We start from the raw sequence: 24,171 nt of genomic DNA on the forward strand, positions 1-24,171 counted from the left end.
CCTTCATGATCTCCGCATCCAGGCAGTAATGCTTGGTGAAGGTATGCGGCGTCTTCCATGTGGCCGCTCTACAAATGTCCACAATGGGCACCCCAGCAAAAAGAGCCATGGAAGTAGACATGGCCCTTGTGGAGTGGGCACGGACCGTTGTTCTCAACGGACGTCCTGCCTGTTGGTGACAGAAAGAAATGGCCGAAGAAATCCAGCGGGAAATGCTCTGTTTTGTGAGCGGAAGCCCTCGTCGAGGTCTGCTGTAGGCTATGAATAGCTGATTTGATTTTCGAAAAGATTTCGTTCTCTCAATGTAAAATTTCAAGCAACGTTGAATGTCTAGTGAATGTAGAGTTCGTTCCGCCACTGTTTGTGGATTTGGGAAGAATGATTGTAAAACAATAGGTTCGTTGAGGTGGAAGTGAGATGGAACCTTGGGGATGAAAGCTGGATTTGTGCGGAGAAGGACTCTATCCTTTTTGAATTGCAGGAATGGGTCCTGGATAGAGAATGCTTGGAGCTCTCCCACTCGCCTTGCCGAGGTAAGAGCTAGTAGAAGTGCCACCTTCCAGGAAACAAATTTAAGGTCAGCTCTGTGGATGGGCTCAAACGGGTGCTTCATTAGTTGAGCTAGAACTATGTTAAGGTGCCAGGCCGGTGGAACAGGCTTTACTGGAGGGAATGTGCGAAACAGTCCTTTCATGAATTGCTTGATGAGTCTATGAGACCATAAAGAGGGGCCGGAAGAAGATCTTCTGAAACGTGAGATTGCAGCTAGGTGAACTTTAATGGAGGCATGAGCAAGACCAGATTCTGCTAGATGTAAAAGGTAGGGTAAGACTTGTCCTGGGGTGGAAGAGAAAGGATGCAACTTATTCGTCTTACACCAGATACAGAATCTTTTCCACTTGAGTGAATAGGTCTTGTTGGTACTATCTGCTCGAGCCCGAGCTAGAATTCGCCTGCAGTCTGGAGGAATGTCTAGGCCCCGAAACTCTCTGAACTCAGGAGCCAAGCTGATAACCTGAGAGAGGCTAGATCCGGATGTTGAATCTGCTGATCGCTGAGCGTCAGAAGAGATGGAAACGTTTTCAGCCTGATCGGAGGTTCCTGGGAGAGGAGGTGAAGTTCCGAGAACCAGTGTTGGCGTGGCCAAGCTGGGGCTACCAATATCAAAGTGCAAGGCTCCGCCTTCATCTTCCGTAGTACCCTGGGGATCAGGGGAAATGGCGGAAAGGCGTATGCAAAGACGTTGCACCATGCTATCGAAAAGGCATTCCCCAGGGATCCTGGTTGGGGATGCCAGCTTGCAAAGTATTGGCATTTGGCGTTGCGTTGGGTGGCGAATAGGTCCAGCTGAGGTGTGCCCCATTGGGCGAAGATATTGTTGAGGACCTGCTGATCCAGCTCCCACTCGTGGCACGCTGCCTGCCTCCTGCTTAGATAATCTGCCAACACATTGTGGGTGCCTGGAACATAATCTGCTCGGAGAGAGATGTTGTGGCGGAGCAGCCAGTTCCAGATTTTCTGCGATTCGCGCGAAAGTGTCAGTGAACGAGTCCCTCCCTGCTTGTTCAGGTAGTGCATTGTCGTGGTGTTGTCTGTCCGGACAAGCACTACTGAGTTCTTTATCCTCGGGAGGAAAGCCACTAGAGCTAGGTAGACTGCTCGGAGCTCTAAAAGGTTGATATGAAGCATTTTTTCCGAAAGGGACCACTTTCCGCTTATCTGTAGCTCCTGAAGGAAAGCTCCCCAGCCTTCTAAGGAAGCGTCCGTGGTGATTATATGAGGAGTAGCAGGAAGCAAGAAAGGCAAGCCTTGCGAAAGGTTCTTGGGGCAAACCCACCATTGCAGAGCCTGTTTGATCGCCGGGGTTACTTGGATGACGTCGTCGAAAGACCCTGTACACTGGATCCACTGGTTCGACAGAGCCTCTTGTAGGGGTCGCATCCGCAAGCGGCAATGTGGGATTAAAAGAATGCAGGAAGACATCATCCCGAGGAGGGATTTGAAGAGGCGCACCGAGAGTGTCTTTCTTGTCATTACATGGAGTGCCAAAGATTGAAGTTTGTCCTGGCGTTCCTGTGACGGGAATGCTTTCCTGTGGATGGTGTCTAGTGTGGCTCCCAAAAATTGCATGCATTGGGATGGTTGCAGGACAGATTTGTCGTGGTTGAGAGTGAGCCCCAGTGACTCGAAGAGTGTCAGACAAGCGTTGGAAGAACTTATCACGCCTTCTTGTGATGGGGACTTGATAAGCCAGTCGTCTAAATACGGGAAGACTTGGTGGTGGAACCGGCGTAGGTACGCCGCCACTGGTGCTAGGCATTTGGTGAAAATGCGTGGCGCCGATTTGAGCCCAAATGGCAGAACCCGAAACTGGTAATGCCTGCCCGCCACCATGAAACGCAGGAACTTCTTGTGGTTGCGGTGTATTGGGACATGAAAATAGGCGTCTTGAAGGTCCACCGACACCATGTAGTCGTTTGCGTTGAGTAAATGCAAAACCTCCTGTATGGTAATCATTCGAAACGACTGTTTTTTCAGAAATTTGTTGAGATTTCTGAGGTCCAATATGGGTCTCCATTTCTTCTCTTTCTTTCGGATGAGAAAGAAATGGGAGTAGAACCCTCTCCCTCGTTGGCTGAGGGGAACTTTTTCTATAGCTCCCTTTAGAAGCATAATCTTTATTTCTTGGAGTAATGGGCGTAGGTTTTTGTGAGCCCTTTGGCGGGGAGGAGTTTGAGGAGGAATTTGTGTGAATTCCAGGGAATGGCCGAATTGTATTAATTGAAGGACCCATCGGTCCGTAGTTATCGTTTGCCAATTTTTGAGAAAATGGGAGATTTTTCCGCCAATCTTGTAGGGTGGAGACAAGTTTGAGCCCGGCTGCATCTGGAAGTCATTGCCGCCGCGCGGCACCTTTTTGTCTTCCTCCTCTGTTACGAAAGGAAGTTTTGTGGTAAGACGACTGTTGTCGCTGCTGAGATTGTGGACGGTACTGCTGGGAAGAGGAGAAAGAGGAACGCTGTTGAAAGTCTCCTCTGGAGGAAGTCTGGCCTCTTCCTCTTGACCCACGAAAGGAAGGGTTCCGAGATTGCAGAGACCCCAGGGCTCTGGCAGTGTCTGTATCTTTTTTGATACCTTGCAATGCCTCGTCAATAAGAGAACCGAATAGAAACTGGCCATCATAAGGCATGTCCAGGACTTTTGTCTGGACCTCCGGCCTGAAAGAAGTTGCCTTGAGCCAACCCTGGCGCCGGAGAGCAGCCGCACCAGCCAGCTGTCTAAAGCCTATGGAAGCAATATCCATTGCACAGTCTATCAGTTCCGTGGCAGATCGCTCACCCTCCAACAGAATCTTCTTTGCCTCTTCTTTAAGTCAGAGGGCAAATCCGCTAGATATGGGGCAATGTCCGCCCACATTTGTCGGTTGTACCGTCCCAATAGTGCAGTAGCGTTGGAGGCACGCACTGTCAAGGCTGACATAGAGGAGAAACGTTTCCCTATGTTATCCATACGTCGCCCTTCTTTATCCGGCGGAGCTGTCAACAGCGCAGCTGGGTTGTTTGACCTCCTCTGCGCAGCCTGAGTGATAACCGAGTCCGGCTTTGGATGGCCTGTAAGACAAACCGGAGCAGTGTCCGGAGCTTTATACTTCTTGTCCAGGCGTGGTAGAACCGGTGGCATTGATGAAGGGTTCTGCATTATCTTTATGCCCTGGTCCCAAATATAATCTATTATCGGAATTGCCCGGACGGTCTTCTTGAAGGGTTCCTTAAAGTCATATAAGAAACAGTCCTGTTGATGCGAAGGCATCGGGATTTGGAAGCGCTGGGCCGCCCTTTCAATGATGTTGTGGAAACCGCCGATGTCGTCGGGCGGTGAGTCGGCTGTGGTAGGGACAGGCGAAACAGGAGCCGGAAGGATGTAATCGTCCCATTCATCTTGTTGGGATTGAACGTCCTGGAGTTCTCCTTCCTCAGGTTCCTCCTCCTCCTCCTCCTCCTCGTCGTCCGTGGCGGGCCGAGGCGGAAGTGCCGTCCTCTCCAAACGCAGTGGAGGCGGTCGTGGCCGTGTAGCCTCCTCCTTGGAAGGCCCCGCAGGCATCGGTGGAGGTGCCGGAGTCGGAAAACGCTGCTTATAGTCCGTTATTAAGAGCTGAAGGTCTGTGACCAAGGTTGCCGGTAGACACACCATGGAAGGTGGAGGCGGCATGTATTCTCGATGAGGAACCTCCTCATAATCCTGGGGATTGTCTTCGTAATCCGAGACATCCTGGTACTTCACATGGAGTTGTGATGGACTAGTCGCCGCAGGAAAGAGACTAGCGTCGTCCGAATCCTCCTCTTCAAAGAGGCGAGTGGGAGGCAAGGTTGAGACCTTACTGGGCGAAGTGAGGGCCGGAGTCAATGCACGCTTGGTTATTTGTACATGCACAAATGTACTCTGGTCGTCCGTGTCCATACTCCTCAAGGGGCTCAATGGTATAGCTGTAACCGACGTTACAGGTATCAATGCCGTCGACGGGATCGTCGTCGGGGTCGTCGTCAACGACGAGGATGATGAAGACGGTCTCCTCGTCGACGATGACGTCGACGATGACGTCGACGACGGCGTCGTCGGTGATATTCTCGTCGACGGTGATATTCTCGTCGACGGTGTCTTCGTCGTCGACGGTGTCTTCGTCGACGATGTTGTCGTCGACGATGATGAAGCTCTCGTCGACGGTGTCGTCGTCGTCGACGCTCCCGTCGACAGCTTACTCGACGACGCCTTTTTTATGGCTAACGTCGACGGGATTGACTTGCCTGCCGTCGACGATGGAGTTGTCGTCGTCGAAGACATGGAATGGGATGTCATCGTCGATAGAGTCGTCGTCGACGATGTAACTGAAATCGCTGTCGAAGGAGATTTTCTCGTCGACGCTACTGTCGACATTGTTGTCGTCGACGAGGTGGCAATAGGCTTTTTGAAGGTGTGGGGCATCACCTTAGGAGACGAGCTCCCTGGAACAAGCGAATCCTGGACCTCTGAAGACTTTTTCTGCGTCTTCTTTTGAGGTGGCTGCGACGAAGGGCCCGGCGATGCCACCCTTGGTCTTTTAGATGAGGAGTGAGACGCAACTGAAGAACTCTCACTCTCCTCAGAGGCCACATCCTCCTTGTCCTTTAGCCTTTGCAGCCAGATTAAAAGGCGCCCCTCTCGGTCTTTCAAGGTCTTAGATGAGAAAGTCCGACATACCTTGCAGTCCTTAGAACTGTGACTGGGATAGAGACAATACAAGCAGTCCTTGTGTTGGTCGTCGATATGTAGCCTCTTTTTTCCACAAGAGGCGCAGGGCCTGAATAAACCCTTCTTAGGTGTATCAGCCATGCTGAAAATCCAGAATGTTGAGAGAAATGCTGTCAAATCCAAAGAAATGAGCAGAGCTCAGTGGAGACTCCCTTAGCACGACGTGCGGTAGAAAATCTGAGGGACTAGAGCTCCTACCAGGAAGGTTCTAGAGGGTGGTGTTAGCTGATTGGCTCTGGCCAAAATTTGGTCCTTTTTACATAAGGACGTGGATAGCTTACTAAGCTAAGGCCTCTGAGGCCTATGACTGTCTTATGTCTTCTGGACATTACTTTGTTATTTACCGGTGACTCCCATTCCCGACGACGGGGAATGATTCAGGCATGTGAATCTATGAAAGATACCCTAATACTGGATAAGTATAACGTTATGAAACAAAAGCAGAAATAGGCTTTAAGAGTGGGGGTAGGGACAAGTGTGGCTCAATGCTATATCTTATTTTAATGTCAAACCTAGTGTAACATTTCAGCAGTACTAGATAGTAGCTGATGAATCTTTAAAAAAAAGTTGCAGAAACCCAAATACATCAGATTATGAAATAGAGAGGTCTTTCTACACCAAACCAAGAATGTGCAGAAAATAACATTTAAGCTTGTAAACACACAGACAGCCCAAATCATCTGATTTTAATGCACTTACACATGCCATTGGGTGCCAATGGTACACGTGGTCCAATTACATTATTAGATGAGGGTGGCAGACCTGATGCTGGAGGTGGTGGGCCACCAGCAGGTGGCATATTTGAAGAAACATTTGGCATTATGCGGGTAGGTCCTGGTGAAGCAGTAATGACCGACGCAGGACCGGCAGCTGGACCTGCTGGGATAATTTGCACAATTTAGTAATAAGCATCACAGAGTCATTTATATGTTTACACCAGAAACAAAAACCTTCAATTTTTACATAGCGAAGCTTGCCAAGAGAACCCACTCTCCTAAACAAATAAAAAGGTGAAGCACAATCTCGCTCCCACAGTATTTCTTGTTGATGCTTTCTCTTAAAAGCAGATTAAGCCAAGTTAAAATTTCTATTTTAGGGGTTGAGGATTGTCTTATTGCACACCAGTTTTGTCTGACCAGGGCAAGTGTAAGGCAGAAGAACAAAGTGTCTCCAAGGTTTTGAGCCACACCACAAACAGGAAACCTATAGATCCAGAGTGAGTTTAATTCAGTGTCTCTGAATTTCACAAGTTTCTTGTTATTTACTGGTCTGCATTTGCAATACAGTGGTTGACGGCTAAAGCATCAAAGTTTGCAACCTCAAGCGAGTAACTGGTGCACTGGGCAGATATACTAGGTTCTGTAAAGGAACATACATTATTATAGTAAGTATAACACTTCAATGGTTGGAAATAGACGATGCAATAAGACAATCGGGGAAAGCCACTCCATACAAACTGAAAAAACAAAACCACTACTAGCAAGTCATGAACGTGGGAACAAGTAGTCTTCTTTGCACTATTGTATCCTTTTATAAATTCTGTTTTAGAATAAAACTACCCAACTTCTAATGCACCTCATTCATATGAATAAATGTAGAGTGAGTTTACATTTGATATCCATTTGTTTTTGGACAATTAATGAGGGACCCACTCACTCTGAAAGGGACTCCAAACATTCCTATAATGACATTTGTTTTACCCTAGCGTTTTTTCCCAAGTAGAGAGAGAACATGTAAAACAGTTACTTACCTTTAGTAGCGCTCTTTCTGGTGGATACACTCACTGCAGATTCTTCACCTCTAGATATACTCAGGTGCCAGACAGGATCCCAAAGATTTAAAACAGCATTGCTCCAATGTGCCAGTAGATGGAGCTGTGCAACTTCGTGTTGACTTTGTTCCAACCCGGAAGTGACGATGGAGCCACATATACACGCCACCCCTGTATGCGAGTTCTATTCTTGAATCTGCCCCATACTCAAATGGAGCTCCACAATAAACAGGGGTATTAGTTTGCATATCTCTACTTTGATACCTTTTTAAATGGAGAAAAAGACCATTCCACAGAACAGGGTTGTGGGAGGGAGGTGAGGAATCTGAGTTAGATCGAGAATCCACCAGAAAGAGAACTACATAGGGCAATTACTTTTTTCATGATGGATATTTCTAAACACAGATTTCTCATCTTTGGAACAGATCCCAAAGCAGTACCTCCCCAGGGTCTCTGGAATGGTTCAGAACTAAAAGACCTACAGGGATGAACAAGCTAAATGTTCTTCCTGTTGGATCTGGTTGTCAAGACAGTAGTGCCTCAGGAATGTGTGCATTGATGCCCACGTCATGGCCTGACAAATGAAGAACAGGCACACACTGTGTGGCCAGCACAGTGGTGGCCTTCAACCTGGTGGAATGGGCTCAGAGTTCAACTGGAGGCTTCTTCTAAACAAGTGCGCAGCTGATCGTAATGCAGACCCTTCCACCTTGAGTCTTTTTGGTACTTCCGTGCCTTTATTCGCCCCAGAGAACATCATAAAAGGCTGATCATCCACCCGATGTTCTTTCGTGTGATCGATGTAAAAGCTCAAAGCTCTCTTGAGGTACAGATGGAGTCTCTCCTCCTCTTTCAAGGGGTGAGGTGGTGCAACAGGACTGCTCAACATGAAAAGTAGTCATGACCTTTGGCAGAAAGGCCGCCCTGGTGCTTAGCATCGCATTACCTGTGAAAACGGTGGTGTGAGGCAGCTGCATTGAGACAGCTTGGAGTTTGCTCATGTCAAGAGCTGAAATTATTGCAACTAAGAATACAATCTTCAGAGTCAGAAGACCTAGTGGACAGTTGCGCATTGGTTCACAGGGAGAGTGCATAAAGAAAATGATGGCCAAATGTAGATCTTACTTTGGGAGGAAACAGACAAATATTTTAGGAATCTAATCAAAGTAAATCATTTCCAAAAGGAAGGCTGAACCAAAAAACGCAAAAAGGAAAAAAAATGCCTCACAAGAAAAAGTTACACACCTGCTGTACCGATATTTCTAGTGGATACTCTACCTGCAGATTCCTCACCTATAGAATAATACCAGGCATCAGACTGGATCTGGAAACTTCAAAGCTCCCAGGGTGGATCCACCGGCTTGGGAACAGCGCCGGAAGCAGCACAAAGCGACATCACCAAAGTAATACGTCGCCCTTCCCAGCGCAATAATGTGGCTCTTGAGAGCCGTGAGTTTTCCTCCACAAAAATGTATAAAAAGTGCAGCACTAATGTCTCAGCCCTAGTGATCTGGTTTTAAGTCCTGCAAGAACAGAGACGGACAGATGTTAATCACTGACCTTCATTCTATTGTCTGTGGTGCTTGTGCTCCGACCAGGATTCCAGTCATTGCGACTCTTGCCTCAGCATGAACCCGAAGGTCATTAAGGAATGTGAGGCAAATATTTTCATGGCCCGGGCTCATGATGAGAAAGAGTCGATGTCAAGACCTCGATCAATATTGCCTTCTACTTCGGAAGAAGAAACACAAGAACCTATATGGAAGAGTTTAGTCCCCCAGGTGGCAAAGCTGGTCGAATTGGAACCTACTGAACCTGAATGCAGTGACTCCATGCCTGCACCTCAGCCGCACCCTACAGTTCAGCCTTTTACAGACACTTGCATTTTCGACTCTACTGGTACAGGTGCCCTTCCAACCGAATCCGTTGGTGTCAGCTCAACAGATACCGGAATTCCTGGCACCATCTCCATCCTGCCCAGAACTCCTGATGCTGGGCACGGATCCAGCAGCTCTCCTGAATGAAATGCTCACCATTCTCTACAGGGCCTCGAACCTTTAAGGAGCATCATCCTATTTCGGTCTTCCCATGGTCATATCCACGGCGCTGGACCAATGGTCCTGATGCTGACTTCGGTCTTCGCACCTGTGGCTAACTATGCAGTTTAGTTACTGACGCTGTGGTAGGTGTTGCTGCAGAAACGACTGACTACACCTCTACTAAAACCATGCTCCGAGACATGGGTGCCTGCTTCGCCTCCTATAGAGCCACCACATCAGCATGGATCCAGAATGGAAGCTCACCAACAGACTGAGGAGAAGTAAAGACAGAGGACTCATGACTCAGATTTGGACCTTTAACCGGCTGACAATGATGAGGCTGACAATCCTTTTGACATTTCTGGTTTGTCCTGTGCCAGTGGCCTGGACACTTTGTCGAAGATGGACATGGAGTTTCTTCCTGGACTACCAATTTCAAAAGACATGCCTCTTCACCCTGCCAGGCAGGAAAGCAACTGAGGTTCTCAATTTACAACTCCTGAAGGTTGAAGTAAGACTGAACGTCCTCACGGAGGTCCTTCTCCTAGCACAGCCTGCCTCAGAACCGTTATTGCCCATCAATGAGGCCTTGCAGCATGGGAAAAGCTGTTGTATGCTCCAGTGGTCAAGAGTTTAGTGGCAAGATGCTAGTGTCCCACTCCTGGAGATCTGTCTGCCCTTTCTTTCTGCTCACCCTTCAGCAGAGAGCCTGTTTGTCCAAACATCTTGTTCACTGGAGCAATCACAGGGCACATTCCCCCAGGTCAGTTGGATACAGAATTCAAAACATTTGAAGCACGTGGAAAGATCTTTTCCGCAGTTAGTATGTTGCTAAAGCTGTTAAATACAGTAAGGAAATGCCTCTTTTTCTATGGTCATCCACAAAAGTTGGGCTGATGCTGCTGGCTTTTCAACTCTGAAAGTGCACTGATGCCTGCAAACCAGTAGGCATAAGCTGACTTACCTCCAAGTCCCCAGTATATGGTACCAGGATTACACAGGGGCTGTAAGTTAAAGTGTTCTCTCAAGTACTGAAGCACTTATTGAGCAACCCTGAGTGGGGCAAGGTAAAACATATCTCCCAGCATGCCACTGCAGACTGGGAAAGCAACTTAAAAACTGCTCTCTAAACTTTGCCATTTCAAACAATGGCAAAGCGCAAACGTCCCTATTTAATGTTTCACTCTTAAAGCAAGTCTATTGAGTCCTAAGAGAGGTGCTTTGTTTTTAAAACATAGAAGAACAAGTTACTTACCTTTGGTAACGTCTTATTGTGAGAAGCTGGGTTTCTGTTGCAGTAACCCCCCACTTGTTGCCAGACTATTGATGCACTTTAGACTTGATGTGCCCTAGGTCCCTGCCAATCAGGTTCCCAGGGCCTGTCTAGGGCAGCCAGAACCTGAGCTAAGGTGAGCATCTTGAACTTCTCCTTCCGGAGGAAGGCGTTGACGCTCCTGAGGTCCAAGATAGGGTGTAGGCCCCCTTTGCCCAGAAATTAGTGGGAATAACAACCACGACCTACTTCTGGACCAGGAACGCGCTCAATGGCCCCCTTGGCCATGAGGGCTGTAACTTCCTCCTATAGAAGTTTCAAGCGATCCCCCGACAAGCGGTGGTACTGCGGTGGCATGGTTTGAGGGGTCGCCTCGAAGGGGAGGGAGTAGCCCCTTTGGACGATTTGCAGCACCCACCTGTCCGACGTGATGGAACGCCAGTGGAGCAGGTGATGGTGAACTCTGCCTCCCACTGGCGTGGAATGGGCCTGAAAGCACGGACTAGGAGGGCTTTGAGGCGGATGTTGCTGGGGTAGATGTGGACGGACCGGCACGTTGTCCCCCTGTACCGCCTCGGCGGAATCTACGTCCGCGACCATGTGGAGGTTGGTTCTGCGGCCTGTGGCTAGGCAGACGTGAGGGGGCACCCCTTCCTTGGCCACGAAAGGGACAAAAAGCGGAAGTTTGCGGGCGCAGGCCGAGAGGCCCAAGGACTTGGCCATAGCCCTGGAGTCCTTAAAGTGCTCCAGCACACTATCCGCTTTGTCGCCAAAAGGCGACTGCCATCGAAGGGCATGTCCATGAGGGTGCTCTGGACATCCCCAGAAAAACTCGTGGACCGCAGCCAGGCGTGGCGATGAAGCGCCACCGTGGTCGACACTGCCCTACCCAGCGAGTCCTTAGTGTCCAGTCCACATCGGATTGCATGCCGCGCTGCATCCCGCCTCTCGGCAAGAGCCTGGGCGAGCCGTGTCCGGACCTCCTCCGGACACTGGGGCAGCACGTCCTCCACCGTATCCCACAGGGAGTGGGAGTAACGGTCCAAAAGACAATCGGTGTTAATAGACCGCAATCCCAAACTCAGAGAGGAGAACAGCTTCTTACCAAACTGTCCTAGTCTCTTGGATTCCCGATCCAGGGGAGCGGACGGGAAGGAGGTCTGGGAAGTAGAGGCCTGGATAACCAGGCTCTCGGGCGTGGGGTGCAGGGACAGAAAACTGGGGTCGCCCGGTGTAGGGCGGTGGCGCCGTGCCACGTTCCGGTCCACAGGAGGTACCGTGGAGGGCTTGGACCAGGTGCCCTTCAGAACGTCAACCAGTGCTTCATTAAACTGCAGCAGAGGCTCCGAGGAGCTTGCTGACGGTTGGAGCACTTCAGTGAGGAGGTTAGTCCTCACGGCCACAGCAGGTAGCTCCAGCCCAAGGACTTCGGCCGCCTTGCGCAGCACCACAGAAAATGCAGCACCTTCCTCCGAAGCCACTGTCGGAGGAGAGATGAAGCCAGTGTCAGGGGAGGTGTCAAGACCACTGGCATCCCCCAGCTCGTCTGCCCAGACCTGAGATAACTGGACCTGCCGGGCCAGAGGGTCCTCAGACCCCTCCCAGTCGTCACCGTCATCCGATTCCTGGTAGACAGGTGGAATGACCGGTGCCGGGCGGAAGATGAAATTGCCACCCATCGGCGTCGGGGCCCGGGCCGGGACTAAACTGGGGAACGGCGGCGTCCGAAGGTGGTGCCGGTGGAGGGGTCGTGAGGTCGACCGGCGCCGACTGGGATCCAGGCCTGGATCCCAGAGGGCCTGCGGCGTCGGGACCGGAATCGACGATGGCGCCGGGACCAGAGCCGCCGGCTCGCTAGGCCTCCCAGTCGAGCCCGCGGAGCCCGAAGGCGCGCCGGCAGGCGTCGGCGGAGCCAGGCCTCTCATGGCCATGAGAAAGGCACTGATCTCCGCCGGAGTCGCGTCAGTCCCAGGGACGGATGGGACTCCTGCGGCTCCAATGGAGCCGCGTGGGTGGTACCACCCGAACCCTCAGCCGAGTCGCGCGAGGGGAGCCCGAAGAGCCAGGTCGCCTCTTGGACTTCTTGCTATGCTTCGACTTACCCGAAGACTTGGAACCCGACGAGTGGTGGTGATGGCTGCGGCTCTGCGACCGGTCCCTCGACCTCCTCGACCGGGACAGTGAACGGCACGGAGCCGACTGCCGGAGCTCGAGTAGCTTGCGGGACCGCTCCCGTCTAGCCTTCGAAGTCAAGACCCGGCAGTCGGAGCATGACTCGGCATTGTGGTCGGCCCCAAGGCAATAGAGGCCCCGGCGGTGGTGGTCCGTAACCGACATCAGTCGGTGACAGGAGTCACAAGCTTTAAAGCCAGGCATCCCTACCGGCACCAGAGTCGAGTCGACGAGAATAGAACCAAAGGAGTACAAAAAGTTTAGTCAAAAAGTGACTAAAATGGTATGCTCTTCCTGGATCGGCGCTGTCTGGCGTGGAAGAATAGAAGAACTGACGTCAGAGCGCAAGGGCGGCGTCTAAGTACTCAGACGACATCATCCCGGCGCACGACGCCGACGATGGACGCGGAGCCGCAGTCGACGCCTAGCGGCGCGCAAGGGTATTGCTGACCAAAATCTTTCCGGATCCAGCCTGACGCCTGGGGATATTCTAAGGTGAGGAATATAACTAACGTGTTTCTTTCAGATCTACTATTTAGGGGCACCCCTGAACCTTGCTTCCTCAGACAAGAAGAATCTACAAGAAGATGGACCAAACAGCCGTGCAGCAGCTAACAAGAGGAAGACGCCCACTGACTTGGCCACAGCCCTATTGGCCTGTCTCCCCCTGGAACCTGCTCCTGTGACATCCCGGTGTGTCCTGCAGCCAGCAACCTCAAAAACCCCGGATGACCTTCAACTACAAAGACTTTGTCTCCCATGAACACCGGATTTGTTCATCTGCAACCTCTGGCTGGACACCAGGAATCCACCCCACTCTGCAACCGCCGCCAAGGCCCGAGCTCGAGTGGGTAGAACACCACGAGGTCACCTCAGCGATCCTGACCAGAGATCTGGCGACCCCTGACCTGCCTCAAGCCTCCAGCCGACGCCTGCAGCCTAAATCCAAAAGGTCCCCCCAAGCGCGACCAGGAGCTGGTAAGAAGATCTAACCCCAAAATGCACCCCTGCCCCCGACGCCCCACGGCACTGCACTTACAATGTCTAAGAATGGACTTGGACACTGTAGGGGTACAGGGCTCATGCACCTGTACCCTCACCACTTGTATAGTGCACCCAGCTAGAGGAGTGACTGATCTATGCCAGGGCAGTGGGTTGTAGGCATGGCACACAGGGAGTTCTGGAGAACTCCGGGAACGAGCACCCCCTTCAACAGGAGGAACGGAGGTCGATGACCTTCGCGACAAGCGCCAGGACTTTCCAGGAATGGGCGAGCGACGCACACAGGAACCAGACGGCGACCGACGCTGCAAACGAAACCCTTCGCCACTTGGACCTGCCGCCGAAGAGGACGCCGGAGGCCGTGACGACCACGACCGAGACAGGTGAGCAGAAAGTATCAATCAATCAAATCATTTGTAAAGCGCACTACTTACCCGTGAGGGTCTCAAGGCGCTGGGGGGTGGGGGATGCTGCTACTGCTCGAAAAGCCAGGTCTTGAGAAGTCTTCTGAAGGTCAGCAGGTCTTGGGTCTGCTGTAGGTGGGTGGGGAGGGTGTTCCAGCTCTTGGCGGCGAGGTGGGAGAACGATCTGCCACCGGAGGTCGCTCTTCGGATGCGGGGGACTGTGGCGAGGTCAGCGGAGCGGAGCTGGCGGGTGGGGGTGTAGAAGCTGAGGTAAGCTGGTCCGGTGTTGTGGAGTGCCTTGTGTGCGTGGGTGAGGAGCTTGAAGGTTATCCTCTTGTTGACAGGGAGCCAGTGCAGGTCTCTCAGGTGGGGTGTGATGTGGCTGCGGCGAGGGATGTCGAGGATCATGCGTGCGGAGGCGTTCTGGATTCGTTGCAGCCGTCTCAGGAGTTTGGCCGAGGCTCCTGCTTAGAGGGCGTTTCCGTAGTCCAGTCTGCTGCTGGCGAGGGCCTGGGTGACCGTTCTTCTCGTTTCGGTGGGGATTCACTTGTAGATCCTGCGAAGCATGCGGAGGGTGTTGAAGCATGAGGAAGAGACGGCGTTGACCTGCTTAGTCATGGAAAGGGTGGAGTCGAGGATGACCCCTAGGTTGCGTGTGTGGTCGGTGGGTGTTGGGGCTGTTCCCAGTGCAGTCGGCCACCAGGAGTCATCCCAGGCCGAGGGGGTGGGTCCTAGGATGAGGACCTCTGTCTTTTCAGAGTTCAGCTTCAGTCGGCTGTTTCTCATCCATTCGGCGACGGCCTTCATTCGTTCGTGGAGGTTGGTTCTGGCAGTGTGGGGGTCTTTGGTGAGGAGAGGATCAGCTGGGTGTCGTCGGCATAGGAGATGATGGTGAGGTCATGCAGTCGGGCGACGTGAGCGAGTGGTGCCATGTAGATGTTGAACAGCATTGGGCTGAGCCTTGGGGTACGCCGCATCTCATCTCGTTGGCTTCGGAGCGGAAGGGGGGAAAGCGGACTCTCTGTGTTCTGCTGGCGAGAAAGGAGGTGGTCCAGTCCAAGGCCTTCTCTTGGATCCCGGCGTCGTGGAGGCGTGTTCTTAGTGTGCGGTGGCAGACCGTGTCGAAGGCGGCTGACAGGTCCAGAAGGATGAGGGCCGCTGTTTCTCCGTTGTCTAGCAGGGTCCAGATGTCATCTGTGGCGGCAGTGAGGGCAGTTTCGGTGCTGTGGTTGCTGCGGAACCGAGATTGGGACTGGTCCAGGATGGTGTTCTCCTCGAGGTAGCGGGTCAGTTGTTTGTTGACGGTCTTCTCGATGACCTTCGCCGGGAACGGGAGCAGGGAGATGGGCCGGAAATTCTTGAGGTCCTTGGGGTCTGCCTTGGGTTTCTTGAGTAAGGCGTTGATCTCGGCGTGCTTCCAGCTCTCCAGGAAGGTTGCTGTCTCGAAGGAGATGTTGATGACTTTCCGGAGATGGGGTGCGATGGCTGTGCTGGCTTTGTTGAAGATGTGGTGTGGGCATGGGTCTGACGGAGATCCGGAGTGGATGGTGTTCATGGTCTTGATGGCGGCGTCGTCGGTGATGTTGGTCCAGGCGAGCACGCGGTTGGTGCAGATGGTGGTTGTGGGGACGGAGGTCTCGTGGTTGTTGGGGCGGGCGTGGCGTTGAAGCTGTTGTGGATGTCTGTGATCTTGCGGTGAAAGAAGGTGTCCAGCGAGTCGCACAGGTTTTGTGAAGGTGGGATGTCGTTGGTGTTGGAGCTGGGGTTGGAGAGTTCCTTCACGATGTTGAAGAGCTCTTTGCTGTTGTGTGCGTTGTTGTCTAGGTGGTCTTTGAAGGAGGCCCTTTTGGCAGATCTGATGAGGTGATGGTGTCTGCGGGTGGCGCTCTTGTGGGCTGCGTAGCTGTCCGGCGTTTGTTCACGGAAACAGTTCTTCTGCAGTTTTCGGCAGGTTCGCTTGGAGGCCTTCAGTGAACCACCTGGCTTTTTTGCTGGTGTGACTGTTGGAGGGTCTCATGAACGGCCCGAGGGTGTTGGCGCAGTCGTCGATCCACTGTCTGAGGTTGCGGGCGGTGGTGTCGGGGCCGGTGGGTGGGCTCAGGGTGAGGGAGATGGTTAGCTGATCTTCGTTGACTTTGATACAGCAGCGGCGAGACATCTGTTGGGTGCGGTGGTGGGCTTCTTGTAGGTGAAGTGGATGCAGAGGTGGTCGGTCCAGTGGAGTTCGGTGGTGTGGTTGAAGGAACCGTGGGGGCTTGCGGAGAAGATGGGGTCGAGCGTGTGGCCAGCGGAGTGGGTGGGTGTTGTGACGAGTTGTCTGAGTCCGAGTTTGGCTAGGTTGATGATCAGGGTGGTGGAGTTGGTGTCATCATTGTTCTCGAGGTGGAAGTTCAGGTCACCGAGGAGGATGTAGTCCGTGGTGGCGATGGCGTGTTTGCTGACGAAGTCGGCGATGGAGTCGCTGAACTGTGGTCAGGGTCCGGGGGGGGTCTGTAGACGAGGTTCCTCCGAGTGTGGTGTTGGGGTGGGTGTGGATCAGGAAATACAGGTGTTCGGCGGTGCTGAGGGTGTCGTCAGTGTTGGTCGAGACTCATGAGTGTTCCTGTGGACGATGGCGATTCCTCCTCCTACTCCGTTGGTGCGGTCCCTGCGGGTGATCTTGTAGCCTTCCGGGACGGCTATGGCGATGTCGGGTGCCGAGGTCTGGGAAGGTTGAGTCAAGTAGGTTCCAGAGTTCAACGGCGTGTTTGTGGGCGGAGCGGGTGTTGAGGAGGATGAATCTGAGGTAGTTGGGTTCTTTCCAGGTCGGCGGTTTGGCGGGGCAGATGCTGGTGAAGCTGCAGTTCCGGCAGGTGAAAGGTCCGTGGGTGCGCTTCGGGCGGCCAGGAAGCAGGTGTGTGGTCGTCCGGTGTGGAGTACGTGGAAGGTGCTGGCATTGTAGCGGTGACGGGCGTCGTGGCGGTAGCGGGGGCCTGGGGTTCTGGTGCTGGGCACGGTCCAGGTGTGGACGGGCGCAGACGGGCTTGCCTTAATCGCGCCTTTGGCGCACTAGCGGCGCACCCGCTGCATGGCCTCCATATAAGGGGAGTTGAGAGGTAGGAGCAGCTGGGAGCGGGGCGGCAAATGGGAGAGCAGGGGGGAAGAGCGGGTGACAGACGGCGGGGGGAACAGAAGGCAAGTGGGGCACAAAGACTAGCAGGAGAGGAAAAGGAAATTAGGCAAGCAACAACAGGAAAAATACAGTCAAGCAGTCAAAGGCAGTGCAGCAAAATAAACAGCAAAATAAGCACCAGTACAACGAGGCAGTACAGCGGCATGGGGAGCGACCTGCCTGCGAGCCGGTACTTCAGCTTGAGTTGTTGGCAGACGTCGCAATCCGTCGAGTCGTGGTGTTCGCCCAGACACCACATGCAGATAAGGTGTGGGTCCGTCGCGGACATGTGCCGCGAACAGGGGGCACACGTTTTAAAGCCCGAAGGCATCGCACACTGTTCCAGACACAAGTGGCAAAAGGGCCCGAAAACAGGCCAGAGGAACCGCTTACTCCGGAGCCGCGTTGCACACGGAAAAGAAGGAAACTGACGTCCGCGCGCCGGGAGGGACTTATATGACCTCGCCGACGTCACGTCCGTGGACATCAGGGCGGGGTCATGTGGTGCCGGCCTCCGGCACGCAGAGGTGTCACTGCAAAAAAAAATCCGGATCCAGTCTGGCGCCTGGGGATAATTCGAAGTTACGGAATCTGTGGTTAGATGTCTCTATCAGATTTTGTATGTAATAAATTGCGGTCATATTGTCGGTGCGGGCTAGGACAGTTTTGTGGATGAGATGTACTTGGAATGACTTTAGCACTAGAAATATTGCTAGTAATTCTAGGTGGTTGATGTGGAGCTGTTTTTGTTGAGTGGTCCACTTGCCCGGAATTGTGTGGTTTAGGAGATGGGCTCCCCAGCCTGTGAGTGATGCGTCCGCTGTTAGCACTATCTGTGGAACTGGCTCTAGGAACGGCCGCCCTTTGGAAAGGTTTTGTGTGTGCCACCACTGCAGATAGCGATGTGTGCAGCTGTCCACCAACACCAGATCTGTAAGTGGACCTTGAGCCTGGTTCCACTGACGTGCTAAACATTCTTGTAAAGGGCGCATTTGAAGTCTTGCCTGAGGTACAATGAAAATGCAAGAGGCCATCATTCCTATGAGTTGCATAAACACTCGGGCTGGAAGAGTGTTGGGGCTGAAATTTGGTGATGAGGGTTTGCATACTGGCTATCCTGGCTGGATTGGGGTATGCTATAGCTTTGGAAGTGTCTATTGTGGCTCCTAGGTACTGATGTAGGTAGGAGGGTTGAAGGTGAGACTTGGTGTAATTCACTGGGAACCTTAAGCTGTGTAGCAGCTGAATAGTTTGATAAGTGTGGTGAATACATTGGTTGTATGACTTTGCTTTTATCAGCCAGTCGAGGTATGGAAATACATGGATTTGCCGCCTTCGCAAGTGCGCTGCTACTACCGCAAGGAACTTTGTGAACACTCTGGGTGCCGTGGTCACCCCGAATGGCAGAACTTTGAACTGATAGTGTTGGCCGTTCACTGTGAACCGTAGATATTTCCTGTGAGCAGGGTGTATGGGAATATCGAAGTAGGCGTCCTTGAGGTCTAGTGTGGCAAGGAAGTCGCCTTGTTGAAGCAGTGGAAGGACTTGTTGAAGAGTGATCATGTGAAAATGATCTGACTGTATGTAAAGATTGAGAGGTCTGAGGTCCAGTATTGGTCTTAGAGTACCGTCTTATTTGGGGATGAGGAAATACAGGAGTAAACTCCTATTCCCTGATGCTGTAAGGGAACTAGTTCTATTGCATGCTTTAGAAGCAGCGAGAGAACTTACTGTTTAAGGAGCGTCAAATGTTCCGTGGACATGGGACGTTGTTTGGGCGGTATGTTGGGGGGAGTTGCAGTAAGTTCCAGGCAGTAACCATACTGGATAATTCGTCTTACCCACTTGTCTGTAGTGATGGAATTCCAGACAGGTAGGAACTGTGAGAATCTCTTTCCGACCAGAGTGGAATGGTCTGGAGGGAAGTCACTGTTTGTTAGTGGGAGAGGCGCGGGTGTTGTTGTTACCTCGGCCTCTACCTTTGTTGTTATTTCCCCTGTACCCACCTCTAAAATATCCCTTGTAGGGGGAATGTTTGTGTGGGGCTTTTATAGGAGGAAGAAGCAGTGCCTGTACTGATGTTTTTGGATGCTCCTCTATAAAAAGAGTGTCGAAAGGAGCCACATGTAGATGGAGACTGTAATGCTCCCATGGATTTAGCAGTATCCGTGTCCTTTTTCATTTTTTCTAAAGCTGTATCCACAGCTGGGCCAAAAAGTTGTTTGTGATTGAACGGATGATTGAGGATAGTAGTCTGCACTTCTTGTTTGAACCCAGAAATGCGCAGCCAGGCATGTCTCCTTAGCAACATACTAGTGTTGATGGATCTAGATGCGGTGTCTGCTGCATCGAGGTCACACTTAATTGATGCATTTGTTATTAATTTGCCCTCCTGGATCAAATCATTAGCTTTGGCTTTATATTGGTCAGGCAAATGCTACATTAGGGTTTCAAGCTTGTCGTAATGAGCCCTATCATACCTGGCAAGTAATGCCTACGCATTAGCTATCCTCCAGTGATTAGCTGCCTGGGCGGCAACTCGTTTGCCCGAAGCGTCCAGTAATTTAGACTCTCTGTCTGCAGGTGGAGCATCACCGGAGGTCTGAGAGTTGGCACGCTTTCTAGCATTGGTGACTACCAGGGAGCCTAAGGGAAGTTGGCCCTTAAAGTAGGTGGGATCATTAGGGGCGGGTTTATATTTTTTATCAATCCGAGGATTGAGAATTCTAGCCCTTACAGGGTCTTTAAATATCTCTGGTGCATGTTTATTGACGCCTTTTAACATGGGTAAATTTTGTACTGTCCTTTGTGACTGTGCAAAAGTGTCTATTAGAAAGTCTTCCTCTGTGGGGTCCGAATGCATTTGAACACCATGGTACTGGGCAGCCCTATCAATGAGTGGACTAAAGCCAATATTGTCATCTGGGGGAGATGGCTTTGTTGGGTATGCATTAGGAAGGTCTGGAGGATCTACTGGGTCATCATAGTCATCCCATGTGTCCGGGTCAGTAAAAGGGTCATTGTTGCCTCCCCCACCCCCTAAAACAACATCATCCTGTGGTGGTGGTGAATATGAGGGAAGTATGGGAGGTTTTTGAGGAGAGGAAGGTTTAGAAGGAAGAACAGGAGAAGAGGGTCGTAAGGGTGAAGTTGCACAGACTTTTTTCTTCACAGGCCCCTCAGGGATGTGTGGGGTGTCCAATTACCTCTTTTTGTGTGGAACGCTGACAATATGGCCTGTCTTAGGGTCCACTTGGAGAGTTTTTTGTTTTGGATCGATGGGATTCGTCAGAAAAAGTTCTTCCTCTTCGATAGTCTCTTTCGGCGCCGATTTTTTCAGTTCCGAGCGGGATTTAGATTTCTGCTCTGGTGCCTTTGAAGGGGTTTTTGGATCCTTCAGGTTCGGTGTCGAGTCGGAAATCTTTTTTGGATCCGAGGCCTTTTGTTCTTTCGGTGCAGAGGTGTTCGGTGCCGAGGCCTTTTTGGAGACTGTGGGTGAAGGATGTGCTGCCGGCTTTGGTGCTGAAGGTCTTTGCGGGACACTGACATGCGGCTTGTTCGGTCCTGAGCTGGTGGAAGGCTTTTCCTTTATCTTCGGAGTCGGGCCTGGGGGCGGGGCTTCTGAAGCTTTGTTTCGGTCGCGACTGGTGCCTGCAGGTGAAGTCTTAACAGGAGCCTTCTTTTTTTCAGGTGGGGTCGGGGCAGGGCAGTTGTACTCACACGTTGACCTGGAGTGATGTGGTCGTCGGAGTCGTTCGCCTCGGAAATGGTGTCCAGATCCTCTGAATCCTCTGCCTCCGGAACATCGGGGCCTTCATCGAAGATGTCTTCTGGCACCGATGCAGCCTGTTGCGCCATAACGTGTCGTCGTTCCCGGCGATCACAAATTGTCTTCTTGGACTGGAAGGAGGCACAGGCTTGGCAAGGTGTCTCCTCGTGCTTGGGCGAGAGACAGAGGTTGCAGACCTTGTGTTGGTCGCTGTGTGGGAATTTAGCTCCACAATGGGGGCATTTATTGAATTGAGTAATTTCCATTAGCCGTATGCCCGAAAGGTGTCGATAGGCCCTGCGGCCTGCGTCGACAACCAGAATAGAGTATTTGAGCTAGCGAACTAAAACAATACTGTAGAGTTTGCGCGTCAAAAAGGTTTGGATAACACGGTGCCGAAGTTACATCCGAATTCGATGGCGGAAAAAAACAATCTGAGGATGGTGTCGATACCCATGCGCACTATCGTCCAAGGGAGGGGTCACCTATCTTGTAACTACAAAAGGCTTCTTCCAAACAACAACAAGGTGCAAGCATCCGAGCCCATCTATGCACAAAGTGTGAATTCTGCAGCTCATATGCCTCAAACATATTGTTACCAAAGGTAAGTAACTTGTTCATCTGAAAGAGACAATTAGTTATAGATTCCTTACCTTAGAATAGATACCCCAGCAACACCAACCCCAGAGGTGGGTCTGCGAACCAAGTTCACACCAGAAAGTCCTATGGAGAACAGAACGGCCAAAGAAGCCGTCTCTCCTGACTTGACTATCCAGGCAGTAATGCTTGGTGAATGTGTGCAGAGATGCCCATGTGGCTGCCTGGCAGATGTCACCGAGTGGGACTCCATGCCTCAAAGCGGTAGTAGCTGCCGTCACCCTGGTGGAGTGGGCACGCAGACCTACCGGAGGATCCTTTTTCGCAAAGGAATAGCAAATTTTGAAGCAAAGAACGACCCGTCGAAGGAGGTTCGTTTTTGCACGGCACAACCTTTCTTCGCACCTGCATAGCCCAAGAAGAGTTAATAGTCTACCTGGAATTGTCACGTGCGATCAAGATAAAATGATAACGCACGTTTTGGATCCAGACGGTGGAGTCTCTCCTCCTCCTTGGACGAATGCGGGGGCGGAAAGCAGGTGGGCAAAGTGATGGTCTGACCTATGAGGAAAGAGGTTACCACTTTGGAAAGGAATGAAGGCCTTGTGCGGAGTACAACAGTGTCTGGATGGACTGCAAGGAAAGGAGGCTTAGGTGAAAGAGCTTGGAGCTCACTCACTCTGCGAGCAGAGGTGAGAGCAACCAGAAAGGCAGTTTTAAGAGATAAGAGCCTGAGAGGGCAATTATGTAGCGGCTCGAAGGGAACGCACATAAGGTGAAATGCGACCTCAAAAGACACCCCTGCATCCAGCCGCCCTGCGCCCTGGAGAAGAGGACCGGAGGTACACCTATGTTTGAGCCCTCCAACTTACCTGCCCTGCAGTTGGTTCCTCCAGGAAGACTTCCTATACTGAGCCTGCAGCCAAAATCCAAAACCAGCAACCTTCGTAGAATTGCATTGGGCTCCTGGCTCCTCCTAAGCACTCTACACCCAGTCGCCCCTGGTGGTGTGGACTTAGTGCCGACCTGGGACTCCCTTTGCCCTGACCTTGACCCTCGTAGCTTGGGTCCTGACACAGAATGGCCTGCCCGTGAGAAGCCCCCAACCGAGGAGCCTCCTAGCCCCATTGGTTAACATTGGGCCTCTGCACCCGTACACCCTAGTGCCGCTGGTGGTGCAATTTGAGTGCCTACCTGGACCTTGGGGAACCTTGGTCCTAACCCCCAAAAGCCATACTGGTAAGTAGTGTACTTACCTGTAAACCATTAACACTGAGAGGATGTAGCCTTATGGCTAGAGCGGTCGACCTTGAAGCTGGGGAACCTGCTTCGAGTCTCGGCAACGACGCTCAACATCCTTTGATTCTGGGCAAATTACTTAATCTTCCTGTGCTTAACAATAACAGCAAAAAATGGGCGTGTCCTTCTGTAAGAAAACTGGTGCTCATGTAAAGCGCTCTGATACCCGATTTCTCGGGGCTAGTTTGCGCTATATAAAACTTAAAATAAATAATAAATTAAAAAAAGGTAGGTTAAGACCAGATTTAAGGTCAAACTGGGGCATCACAAAAAGAACTGGAGGTAAGAGATGAGTGATGCCTTTAGGAAAATGATTTACAATAGCGGACTTGAAAAGAGAAGGCTGATCAGGCAGCCGAAGAAAGGCCGAAATGGCAGATATATAGCATTTTAGCGTGCCCACAGCAAAGCCCTGCTGGGCCAAAGAAAGAAGAAAGAGGAGAACCTCAGAAAGGGGGGCAGAAATGGGATATACAGCCTTTGCTGCACACCATGCCACAAACTTGTTCCACCCACAGACGTATACCATTTTAGTGGAGGGATGCCTGGCTGCCAAGTTTACACTACAGACTTCGGGAGGAAGGTCAAAAGCTGTCAACTGTCGCTGCTCAATCTCCACACAAAGAGGTGGAGGCTTGTCAGGTTCGGGTGGAGGACCCTCCCCTGTTGCGGCATATGAAGATCCTCTCGAAGAGGCAGTCGGATCGGAGGATCGATGGCCATGTGTAAGTACCCGACTCTCCGTGCCCAGTCCGGCGCAACAAGAATGACTTGGGCCCGGTCGCGCTTGATCTTCTTCAGCACTCTGGGTAGGAGTGGTATAGGCGGAAAGGTGATATTAGACCGCAGCTCCACTCGTGACAAAAAGCGTTGCAGAGCGAGTGCCGCCTTGGAAATTCCAACGCGCATAACTGCTGACACTGCGCGTTCTCTTTGGTGGCGAATAGATCTAACCAAGGCTCTCCCCACTGTCGAAAGAGACCTTGCACCACCTCATAGTGAATACACCATTCATGATCCATCACGCATCTGCGGCTGAGTTTGTCTGCCCTGGCGTTCAGAGAACTTGCCAGGTGTTGAACCACCAGGGACATGTCCTGATGTTCCAGCAATGTCCAGAGGCAAAGAGCCTCTTGACATAGGGTCCACGACCCTCATCCCGCCCAGTTTGTTGCAGCACCACATGGCGGTGGTGTTGTCCCTTAACACCTGCACTACTCTTCCTCAGACAGTAGGAAAGAAGGCCTTCATTGCGAGACGGATCACCCGTAGCTCCAGAAGGTGGAGCTGGGACTACGCTGGAGACCAGAGGCCTCTGTTCTCCGCCTCTCTCATGTGGTCGCCTCAAAAGTGACGCATCTGTCACTACTGTGAACACTGGTTGGGGAAGGGAGAGGGTCAGCTGTTG

At 51.8% G+C, this 24,171-nt stretch overlaps 1 protein-coding gene across 4 annotated transcripts in view; it reads right to left on the minus strand.

Moving 5' to 3' along the window:
- The window catches only part of SMARCC1 (SWI/SNF related BAF chromatin remodeling complex subunit C1), a 958,790-nt gene that overhangs the window by 93,471 nt on the left and 841,148 nt on the right, over positions 1-24,171 (minus strand). Inside the window, exon 27 of one of the 4 annotated variants that reach the window (XM_085628643.1) lies at positions 6,049-6,162. In XM_085628643.1, the coding sequence (XP_085484769.1) occupies positions 6,049-6,162 (114 nt within the window). Of the gene's footprint in view, positions 1-5,985; positions 6,166-24,171 lie in introns of all 4 variants that reach the window. The other 3 variants (XM_085628641.1, XM_085628642.1, XM_085628640.1) reach the window with 3 other exon arrangements.

Source organism: Triturus cristatus, chromosome 10 (assembly GCF_964204655.1).
Source record: "Triturus cristatus chromosome 10, aTriCri1.1, whole genome shotgun sequence".
NCBI lineage: Eukaryota > Metazoa > Chordata > Amphibia > Caudata > Salamandridae > Triturus > Triturus cristatus.